At 44.7% G+C, this 12,170-nt stretch overlaps 1 protein-coding gene across 3 annotated transcripts in view; it reads right to left on the reverse strand.

The window, feature by feature from the left end:
* Nucleotides 1-10,019, reverse strand: part of PIAS2 (protein inhibitor of activated STAT 2) — a 28,066-nt gene extending 18,047 nt beyond the window's left edge. For all 3 annotated transcript variants that reach the window (XM_062512743.1, XM_062512742.1, XM_062512744.1), the window contains exons 1-2: nucleotides 9,941-10,019; nucleotides 754-1,228 (exon numbers count right to left, since the gene is read on the reverse strand). In XM_062512743.1, coding sequence (XP_062368727.1) covers nucleotides 754-1,228; nucleotides 9,941-9,964 — 499 coding nt within the window. In that variant the 5' untranslated portion in view covers nucleotides 9,965-10,019. The remainder of the gene's footprint in view (nucleotides 1-753; nucleotides 1,229-9,940) is intronic.
* Nucleotides 10,020-12,170: the final 2,151 nt, after the last annotated feature.

Consider the following 12,170-nt stretch of genomic DNA (forward strand, 5'->3'; position numbering starts at 1 on the left):
GACAGTGTCCACTCCATATTATAACATATAGTACTGCAAAAACTTGCAGGCTGAGAAACTTCACTACTCTGAGCACAACACTGAACATCACAGCATAAAGTATCTATTCCACTTCTAGATCTCAGAACCTGCAGAACTGTTGGGAGTGAAGGGTGAAATGGCAAAGCAATGAACTTGTTCTCTCTTTACCCTGCTGCAGCTCATAAATTACTGACCCTGAAATAATTTTTCTACTACTCCTGACAAAATTGTTCCTCATTTGCACTGGGCAGAAACTCCAAGTCCAAATCCTTCAGCCACAACCTGGAGGCTCAGACTAGCTACTAGGAAATATTTTGTTACAAAGAGGATTGTCAAACACCAGAACAGAGGGCTCTAGGAAAAACACTCAATGCTGTAAGCTTGTCAGTGTTTAAAGAGGAATTAGAGAAAAAGTTATTTTCTCTAACTTTTGGTCAGGCAGTTGGATATCATCATAGCTACCATCCAACTGATTTACTCTGCTCTTCCTTTTAACATTCAAAAGACAGAAGTCACAAATTCTATTACATTTATAACAGAAAACTGTTTTCTGAAGTGTGGTTTTGCACTTTTGGGGAAAATGGTAAAGAAAAGGAAAAGGCAAAGATGTAAAAGGAAAGGAGTTTCCACTTGTCCCAGCTGCAAAAAACCACCGAAGTCTGGGCTCAGTATTGCCAGAAGCAAAGCTTATTTGATGAATTTAGGCAGGCTGCAGAGATAGTAAACACTTACCTAGACTGGTGGGTTTAATGAGCACGTCGAGCACATCATAAAAAGGCAAGCTTTTCAGCTGAACATCAGGATGAACAGGTGGAATCGGAGGGGATGGCTGCTGCATCTCAAAGTGAGGCTTAGTGTCTTGGAGAAGCACGGAGCTGACGGGTGAGGATGGAGACTGAGGTGTGACTGAAGTCGCAGGGAGTGGGTGAATGCCCGCGACAGCCAAGTCAGGCTCGACTGGAGAGGAACTGCTTTCCAAGTTGAACGCCGCAGGTTTTATAGCCGATAATTCCGACAGCCCCTCAATCGTCCTTGGATAGCGACGCCTATAGAGTTCCCGGATTTTGATCTGAACTGCTGGGCTGCAGCCGCTCTTCAGTAAGTGCAGTGCCCTCATCAGAAGGTCATGTTTGCGCCCGCTTTTATTACGTCCAGCAAACCCCAGCAACACTTGCAGTTCAGAAACACGAAAACTTGATACCATATTCTAGAAAGGAAGGAGAGAAAAAGCACAGGTGAGCCAACAGCACCCCAAGGAGGCCTTTTCAAGGAGCATGGTGCGGCATCTTTCATCACCTAATTTGACAACTTGTTACTCAGTTATGGGTACTGCCCACACCTTCACAGAACATGAAAGTACAGTTAGTTTAAAATGAAGAAACAAAGCGTCCAGGATGCAGGTTGAGTTTGCCCATGAAAGATTTGTTTCCAAACTCGAACAATAGTAACAACAAATATCTGAAATTCACAGCACAAGCTGTACCACAAAGCATCTGTCTCGCTTTGTGGAAAATACCAAACCAAAAAAATCAAGTGCATCAGTATTATCACCTGTCTTCCAACACATTTTAAGCACTTCCTTATTTTATTTCTTGATTTCTGAGTAGTTTATTGTGAAACTCCCTTTATTTTGGACACTCTTAAAGGCATGCATAGTCAGAGATAGCCATTCCTGAAAGATATGCACAGCAAGGCAGACAGTTCTTAAAAAACGATATTACCTATTGTATACTGTGGGATACAGCAGCATATACAAACAACATAACTGATTCTTCAACTGACACAAAGAACCCCCTCTCCTTTTCAGATCACATTCTGGTATCAAGAGTCACAAATATATCTTCAGAACAAACAATACTATTTACTTGGTTATCAGGATTAGTTTTGGAAGACTGAGGATTGAACTACAAAGTTAAAATACTCGGAATCCTGCTGTATGCTTCTTTTTGTGTAGTAGGCATTTTTATTTTCTAACTTATGTTTTCACAATCTTGTGCCCTGCTACTACTAACAATTAACTTTGCACAGATGCATCACCTCACATTTTTGTGAGCAATTTATACTTTCATTTCAGTTGAAAGTATAAAGTTGTCCAGAATACTTCTAACCAACTTGCTTCCTATTTCTGGGGGACTCTTTCACCATAGCAAGGAGGCAAAAGTTTTTAAAGGTGAAAGAACACCTGCCTTCAATCTGTGCTGCTGCACCATGACAACTCCAGACTCAAAGACTGGAGATGAAGGTGCTAACAGAAGGCAGGAAATAGCAGACATCTCGGATCATACACATTTTTTAGAACAGTCCAGAAGTGCATCTGGACTTTTATTAAAGCTTTGGGCACTGATTTCAGAAGGGACACAACTCAAAACACAGTGTTTTGACTTTATCTTCGAAGTCCTTACAACACAGAGTTAACATTTGTGTTCTAACACAGACTCAATCTCAGCTCAAGTTTTAACACAGGTTTTGCCCAAACACTGAGTCAGTCACCAAACAAAGTCAAAATCCTCCCTATGTCCCTGGCTTGTTCTCTATTATCTCTTCAATACTGTGAAAATTGTTTTGGCAGTTAAGACCAGCAAATTGTGTCAGAAGAAAACTGAACTTAAAATCACAGAATCATTTAGCTTAGAAAAGACCTCCAAGATCATGAAGTCAAACCATTGCTCCAGCACTGCCAAGGGTACCACTAAGCTATGTCCCCAAATGCCACATCCACACAGCTTTTAAATCCCTCCAAGGATGGGGAACCCACTACTGCCCTGGGCAACTTTTGCAGGGCTGGACAACACTACAGGTCAAGAAATTTTTGCCAGTATCAAATCTAGACCTCTCCCGAAACAACTTAAGGCCATTTCATCTTGTCCCATCCCTCTGTTACCTTAGACCAGAGCCCAACCCTACTCACATCCCTCAGCCTCTCCTGGGGCTCCAGCCCCTTCCCCAGCTCCGTTCCCTTCCCTGGACACGCTCCAGCCCCTCGCTGTCTCTCTTGTCCTGAGGGTCCCAGAGCTGTCCCCAGCACTGGAGGTGTCCCAGCAGTGCCAGCCCAGGGGACGGGCACTGCCCTGGGGCTGTGTCACACCCTGCCTGGGACACCATGGGCACCCTGTTCACCTGGGCACACGCTGTCCCAAGTCCATGCCAAAGGCTATTTCTTGTGCCACTGAAACACAAGAAGAGTAAGTAGCCAGCGCCTGCATTTTCAAGAGCCACATTATTTATGCAAATCAAAATGACCACCTAAAACATTATGCAGAAATACCAACACCCTGTCTATAAACACACCATGGACACAGCAGCCAGCAAAAAGACTTATGAGGCACTGAGTGGCTCACCCAAACTTCTGAAGAGGCCAAGAGCAGATGTCACCTTAATGTCATCCCAGCAACTTCCCTCAACAACGAAACAATACAAGATGGAGGATGTTAGTCTCCACCTGGCATTCCCGTTCTACTTTTCCTTGCTCTCAGAGAGACGAAAATGAAGTGTTCCAACATTCATAAAAAATAGTTTGCTCTAACAGCTTTATAGTTAGGACATAAAAGAGAAACTGTGTTAGAACATAATACTGGTATTCATTAATATACAGAAAATTTCACGTTGCCTGCCTCAGTAGATAGCTGCATTAGCTTGATAGCAATACCAGCTCCTTTATTTCAGATGCAGGCAGTAAGCATGATGCTGGATTCCTTAATCACAATGCAAATGAGTACAATAATCCTTTACACTGAGATTATGGAAACAGCATGTATTGCAAAATACTGTCTATTACCCTGCCTGCTGCCTTCTGTGCATTCCTGCAAGTTAATCAAGGTGAAATGTGCAGTCAGTCACGCCTGGACAGAGCTAACATTTCATACAAAAAAAAAAAAAAAATTCACAAACTAGCACTTTGTTACAAGATGGATGCCATTAGAAGACATAGCCTGGATTCAATACTATGTTTAAATTAACACCCACATTAAAAAAAATGCTTGTGAGTATGAAATATACACATAGTTCAGTCCATCAATGTAAAAATCTTACACAGGCTTTAGAAAGAAGACTTGCAAAAAGCGAGGTTTACAGGAGTATCTTATAAACAGCTTTTACATTTTCACTCTAAAGCTGATTCCACTTTAAGGCAACAACCTGCATGTATATGAAAACACACCTGCCAGTGCCTGAAGGGGCTCCAGGAGAGCTGGACAGGGACTGGGGACAAGGCATGCAGGGACAGGACACGGGCAATGGCTTCCACTGGCAGAGGGCAGGGATGGATGGGATATTGGGAATTAGGAATTGCTGGCTGGGAGGGTGGGCAGGCCCTGGCACAGGGTGCCCAGAGCAGCTGTGGCTGTCCCTGGATCCCTGGCAGTGTCCAAGGCCAGGCTGGATGGGGCTTGGAGCAGCCTGGGATAGTGGAAGGTATCCCTGCCTGTGGGGGTGAAGCTTTAAGATCCCATCCAAACCAAATCTATGATTCTGTACTTATCTTCCTACTCCATTTACAAATATAGAGTGGACATTCATTATAACTGAAAAACTTATGGGGACATATGTCTGAGAACATTTATAATCATGGTGCAAGGCAGACACTGCCTCCAACAAACCCTTATCAAGTTATTTTCTTTTGGTTTTCCAGCATATTGCAGAAGACTGCAGCCTTGTTATTAATACGCTTTTCACATCACTCAATTAAGATTCGACATTCAAGCTGTGTAATGTAGATGCCATTTTCTCTTAAGAGAAATTCTTTACAGCTGTACAGCACAATAAAAAAAGCTTTTTAAACACAAAACCAAATCCATTTTAGTTTTAACGTTACTCCATGAACACAAAGTAGCGCGACAGAACTAGAAGGAAGGAAAGCAGACTGGATAATTCAAACATTTTTATATTTCAGAAATATTTTACCCCCTGAAATTCATACTTGAAGGTTATAAGAAGTTTCACAGGTTTTTTGTTTCTTACAGTTAAACTTTATCAACCATGATTCATCAGCAACACTGTTCTAAAGCATTAAGCTGTAGGTGTACATGGAATGGCATTAATCTCCCAGGGAGGATGATGTTAAGGAGCCCAGGAAACGATGACATGCCACTGAAATTAAGGGACAGGCGTGTTTCAATGCAAAGCAAGGGCTCAAACATCTCTCCAAACAAGAGCTGTGTGATCCTCCACACTACCCTGCAATATTAATAGTCACTCCACATCTCTCTCTTTATATATATGTATATCTCAGTGCAAGATAACTGAAAATGCCTGTTTATTTCTTGATATATGTCTACAATGAGCAGGAACAACTGTGGCTTTCAGACCAAGTACAGCTCAAGTGGATACTTGTACTGCAGAAGCAATCCAGCCTACTCAGATGTACTGGTCAGCTTGCCCCTAAGAGCTCTGCTTCAGCCTCACTGGCTTCCAGATAATCTCCTAAGTGTCTGAATGCTCTGTACAGAAGGGACAAACACCAAGGACAGGTTCCACAAATCCTCACTCTTGACTATAAGCCCTTTCATGGACATTCAGCAGTATATTTAGTATTTTTCAGCAGTATATTATAGTAAAAAGCAGTAGATTTGTGACAGCTTTTGCAGCAGATTTGTGTCCATGCTAACCTGCAGCAAGCTAGAAATGGGTAATGATGGTAAGGAAAAACAACCTGTGTCTTGGGATGTTTTGTAAACCTCTCTGTTGAGTAAAAATGTTTTCCCAAACTGATATAACCATAGATAAAGAAATACAAGTCTCAGGAAAAAATGAAGATGCCATTATTGAAATCTGTGTCAGTAGCACAGGACAGCAAGAGCAGCTCTAAAGAAAACCACAGCCAATGCAAAACATAACCACCAGATCCCAAGTATTATGCAGATTTTCCTCTGCACAGACTCTAGCCTGGCTTCTAAATCAGGAATTAGCTCCAAAGTTGCATGCACTTAGTAAGAGAAAAAAAAATCCTAAATTAAACAAACACAAATACTTTAGATATTCAAAACAAAGCTTGGCTATTTCATTGCAGCCTCTTTTCTAGAGTATCCTAAACCACATTATCTCCTTCCTCTCCCTATCACTGTATCTCAGCACAATCACTTAACTGTTAATGATTTTACATACAACAAACTTTTAAGGTGTCTCCACAAACCTCAATGATCTAGAATAGTGACTATGAACCTATGGAGAACACAGGAATTTCATGCAGATACAAGGTTACAGCACATTATCATAGGTTATTAGGAGTATTTATCAGCATTTATGTTATTTAATACACTCAACTTAACTGCAGCCTAAGTATCATTACAGCACCAACAGCAAATTCTCAGTATCTATTCTGTCCACCATCTTAACATTAACCCAGATCATGGAATTTGATCTCTACATCAAAAACATAAACTGGTCTGCATATACAATAAAATTATATTAACACAGATAAAATAAAACAGTGTTTGGCAATGAACTTGAAAAGAACACATGCAAACAACTCAGCATTTTCTTGTTAGCCATTTAGGACTAAGCACTGCTTTACCTGGTAAATGTGAGATGGCCACTTACACTGTTCTTCCAGACTGGAAAAATATAGCAAGAGAAGTGGAAAGACACCAAGTCTGCTATGAACAAGACAGCCAATATATAAAAGAATGTCACTTCAGCTTCTGTATTTTAATATGGTACACAAACAACATTTCTCTTCCCATTTCAACTGTGTGACTTCAGTACTGGATGTGCAAGAGTAAAAAGTAAACGTGGGACCTACTTCCAGCATTTAAAAATATGATTTTCCAGGAAATTTTGTGCAATCTCTTCTGCCAGAAAGGACGTATTAGGACCCTTCCATCTCTTCTCAACCAAATCAATTCTTTTCCACAACAGCTATGAAACTGATCACAAGTGTCACAGACTAGTTTTGGCACACAGCCATTTGCCTATAAAAAGCCTTCTTCTTTGCCCCATAAAGATGACACTAACAAATTACTTCAAAACATGATTAAACACTAACTATGAGACTGATGCTGTCACCTGAACTAGAGATCTGTTTCAAAGACTGCGTGCACTCCACATTATTTGTTCCCATTTTAGAGTCAGGACACCAGCATTAACACAGAGGACCCAAGAATCCTAAATAACAATATGTAACTGATCCTCTTAGCTACATTATTTTGTTGAGATTCAACAAACTTCAAGCCAAGTCTTGGTGAGTTCAGAATCTGTTGGGAGCCGGAATCGATTTCTCACAGATGGCTCTCAGAAGGAGCTGTAGTTCCCCACTCCTGGGCCAATTCTGTTCAAAAATGTGTCTACTTGTCATCTCTGGCCTCCACACCAGACTGATGATTCTGTTCCACATCCGCCTGTGCCTAAGTAATTCCTTCAACATTTACTGGACTGCTCTGGAGAGGGGATTATGGATGAAGGTATGAGCCAGGTTCAAAAACACATCTGTGAACAGCAGCTCTGGAAATGGTATCTCAAAACTAACTATAACTCACAAAAAGACTCCACAGAGTTGTGCTCTCCACATCTTCTCAGCCATCCTCTGATATTCCAGAAACCAGTTTTCTACAGAAATCAATAAACACTACTAGTCAATAAAAGCTTAATCCCACGGTCTGGAAGGGTAAGCCTTAGACCAGACATTTTCACCAAAATCTTGAAAAGTAGCAAATGTGGTTACAGCCACATCCATACCTTTACCAAACTTAAGATTTCTAGAAGGCCTGAGGTAACAGCAGGTTCCTTAGTCTGGTTTCTTTCACTACAGCCTCACAGTTATAACCCCTGGGTCCCAGTTCCACAGAACTTTCACTGTGAAGGTCCAGAGGATGCCAGAGATAGTCCTAACAAATATTAAAATGTTCCTTTGCCCAGAAAAGGGGGGAAAAAAACCACAAAAAACCACTCCTGTTTGCTTCCCTCAAGAAACAGCATTTAAGAGAAAACTCTGACCTCCTGCCTTTAGTCAGTCCTTAACAAATTACTAGAATAAATTCCACTCTCAAAATGGCCCAAGTGGCCTTTTATAAAGCAGGTAGAGATGACATACTACAGGAAACTGCAATCAAGAGAGCAGCAAACAATACTGCCACAAAAACATTCAGCAGGTTAATCTATAAAGCAGCCATTTCAGATCACACCTAAAGGTCAATTCACAAAATCTACTGGGGGTGGGGGAATCTCTATCATCTTTGGTCAAAAGCAGGAAAATTTGGTTGTCTGAAAAATATTAAGCCTCAAAACCAAGTGCCTGGTATTCAAGCAGGCACATTTAAATGCATCCTCAAATTCAAAAAGAAGAAAGGTATAATTCAGCCATGGCCTTGCAGACACAAGGCACACCACTACATTCTCTTCCAAAAATTACCCAGAGCTTTCCCACAACAGGCCACGAATTATTATCAGATGGATAGTGAACACTTAGGAAACTCCAGGCTAACAGATTCATCCCACAGGCACTGCAGTTTACAAATAAGATGAATGAGAAAACCAAGAGATGTCTTCAGACTTTTTTTTTAACTAATGGCACCTCTTGAGTGATGAAAAGGCAGCCCTGCAGTTGGCCTGAAACACAGCTCTCTTTTCCCTTCATACTTCCTGCATTACATCTATCTGTGCACCTCAGTTTCTTGTCAATTTCAAAGGTATTAAGGAACCTAATGCCCTGAGGAAGACTATCAATACTTAGGGATATCTAGATAAGCAATTACAGTGCTTTGGGAGAGAAAGATCACAACTCCACCCCAAGAATGGAGGAGATAAAAGAAGAGTCATCACTGGCACAAAGTTTACACTGGGGCTTCAGCCAAACCGTTTGAGACACCTTGGAATCAGAACTGGGAATGGGCGAGGACAAAAAAACGTGTAAATACAAACATTTAAAGGGGGAAAAAAAAACCCCAACAACACAAGGCTCACTTTAAAAAAAAAAAAAAAAAAAAAAAAAAAAAGCCAACAATTCCTAAACCTAAAACTGAGACAGAGCACTGCTGTCATCAGACAAAGAAACTCAGTTCTTTCCACTATATTTTTATAAGCAAGCTCCTCAGCTAGACTGCAAGTGTTAGTGCTGGAGGAAGCCCCAGCAAGGGAAACACTCCGGCGACTGCAGCACATTTCCCACTGCGGGTCACGCCATCACCAGCTCTTTATTTCCACTAAAGCCCAACTCATGGTGACTCCTATTCAGCCAGCTTTTATCCCTCTAGTAACAAAGTCCAGGATGGGGGGGGGGGGGGAAGCGGCCTGCACGCGGAATTCCCACGAAGAATTCCCCGTCTGCAGGTGTAGGAGCTTGCTGAAGGACAACCTCCTCCTCCTCCTCTTAACACAAAGATACCAGCGGATTGTTCAGGAAATAGGAGGAAAAGCACCAACTATGCAGTCAGCTCTTTGTGTACACACCTCAACAAAATGAAAGAACACGCACGCACACACCCACTCCGACAAATCTGCTACAGAGTCCAACACCACAATACGAAAGATAATAAACCGAAGATAAAAACAGATCTGAAAAGCGGCACTGGGTTTAACGCTGGGCAGGCACAAGCCTTCCCGGTCCACGGATTTCTAGAGATTCCACAACTATCAGCATTTTTAAACAGCCTGGTGGCTATTCGCCGCCTTCCCTTCAGCTGCACGGAGCGCGAGGCCCAGCAAGAGCCGTCGGAGCCCTGGGGCCGCTCGGCAGCGCCGACATGGCTCTTAAAATGTCGGGAGGAGCAGGAAGAACCTCCTCGGCGGCAGCAGCACCACAACCCGCGCGGCGGGAATGGAGACCCGGGCACTGACAGGGAGGGTCTCCCCAGGCAAACCCCGCCGACACCCGGGAAGTCGGGGCGGGCCCGCTCTTTCCCTGCCTCCCTCTCATCCCGGGGATGAAGCGGGCCCCCCAGCACCGGTATTTTTGCCCCCGCCGCCACTTCTCTCCCTCTTTCCTCCTCACCCGCAGCTCCTCGAAATCCGCCATTTTCTACGCGCCGCCGCCGGGCGCCGCCGCCACCATCATCGTGCACCCGGAGCGCGCTCCCGGCACGTGACGGGGAGGGCGGGCCGGCGGGAAGGGCGGCAGGGAGGGAGCGGGGATCTGAGGGGAAACGGGCTGGAATGGCACAGACACACCGGGAATGCCGAGGGGAAACGGGGCCGGAGTGGCACAGACACACCGGGAATCCTGAGGGGAAACGGGGCCGGAGTGGCACAGACACACCGGGAATGCCGAGGGGAAACGGGGCCGGAGTGGCACAGACACACCGGGAATGCCGAGGGGAAACGGGGCCGGAGTGGCACAGACACACCGGGAATGCCGAGGGGAAACGGGGCCGGAGTGGCACAGACACACCGGGAATGCCGAGGGGAAACGGGGCCGGAGTGGCACAGACACACCGGGAATGCCGAGGGGAAACGGGGCCGGAGTGGCACAGACACACCGGGAATGCCGAGGGGAAACGGGGCCGGAGTGGCACAGACACACCGGGAATGCCGAGGGGAAACGGGGCCGGAGTGGCACAGACACACCGGGAATGCCGAGGGGAAACGGGGCCGGAGTGGCACAGACACACCGGGAGTGCCGAGGGGAAACGGGGCCGGAGTGGCACAGACACACCGGGAGTGCCGAGGGGAAACGGGGCCGGAGTGGCACAGACACACCGGGAATGCCGAGGGGAAACGGGGCCGGAGTGGCACAGACACACCGGGAATGCCGAGGGGAAACGGGGCCGGAGTGGCACAGACACACCGGGAATGCCGAGGGGAAACGGGGCCGGAGTGGCACAGACACACCGGGAATGCCGAGGGGAAACGGGGCCGGAGTGGCACAGACACACCGGGAATGCCGAGGGGAAACGGGGCCGGAGTGGCACAGACACACCGGGAATGCCGAGGGGAAACGGGGCCGGAGTGGCACAGACACACCGGGAATGCCGAGGGGAAACGGGGCCGGAGTGGCACAGAATGGGAACTGTGAGAGCAGCTCCGGGGTGTGAAGAATTAAAATGGCCCTAGAAATGATCCCGGGGAGGATCAAAGAATCACAAAAACAAAGATAATCTGTGGAAATCACCCAGACCAAACCCCTAACAAGGCAGGGTCACACAGAGTAGGTCACACAGGAGCTCCAGGTGCGTTTGGAACGTCCCACAGAGGAAGACTCCCGGACCTTTCTGGACCCCCTTCCACCAGAGTTGTGCCACCTTAAATACTAAGAAGTTCTTCCTCATGATGAAGTGAAACTTCCTGTATTTCAGTTGTGGCCATTGCTCCTCATTTGGTCACCACTGGAAGGAGTCTACCACCATTCTCTGAGCACCTTTGAGATGTTTATCGCCATTAATGAGATTCCCCTCTCAGTCTCCTCTAGGCTAAACACTCACAGGTCTTTCAGTCTCTCGTGACAGGAGATGCTCCAGACCCCTCATCATCCTTGTATGTTCTGTATTAGCTTCTTGTCTTTGCTGTACTGAGGAACCCAGAACTGGACACACCTGCCATGCTTCCTCCGTTCCAGGATTAACACTCTGCTCTTTAACTGAATTGTTCTATTAAAAACCAAACAAGCAAAAATGTAAAAAGAAAAACCAACCAAACCAGCAAATCAGAGAATAAAATAAATAAAACACATTCCAGTCTACAGTTGAAGTGGATTAAATAGAAAGCTTGTGATTTTACAGCCCAGTTTATCCACTCAATCAAGAGCACTCATAATTTGTGTTATGATGATGCAGCACATTTTATTAATAAAAAATGAAGGGAAAATGTCACCAGTAATAAGCTTCAAAAACTGGATAATGGGTTTCCTGCAGCAAGGGAGATGTTGGGACATTTACAGAAAAATAAACATCAAGGTGCAGCTGAGAATATTGTTTTCAAAAGCAGCCAGAGATCATTACCTAGTCACAACAATTACCTACTCACAATATTCAGTTTCATCGGCAACTTGGCTGTAAAACGAAACAACTGATTTATTGCAATAAAAAAAATAGCAAAGACTCAGCCAACAAACAGGCGAGCAGCCAACACAACCCAAACAAGAAGATGAAGAGACACTGGAAAAGAGGCCTGAAATGCAAAGCATATTTGCTCATATTAACCAAAAGGCGGCTAGTTTTGCACGATCAGCACATCCTGAGCAGCAACAACAACAGTAGCTTGTTGGGCCAAGGAACTGGCAATATCAG

The sequence above is a fragment of the Cinclus cinclus genome, chromosome Z, assembly GCF_963662255.1.
Source record: "Cinclus cinclus chromosome Z, bCinCin1.1, whole genome shotgun sequence".
NCBI classification, from domain to species: Eukaryota; Metazoa; Chordata; class Aves; order Passeriformes; family Cinclidae; genus Cinclus; species Cinclus cinclus.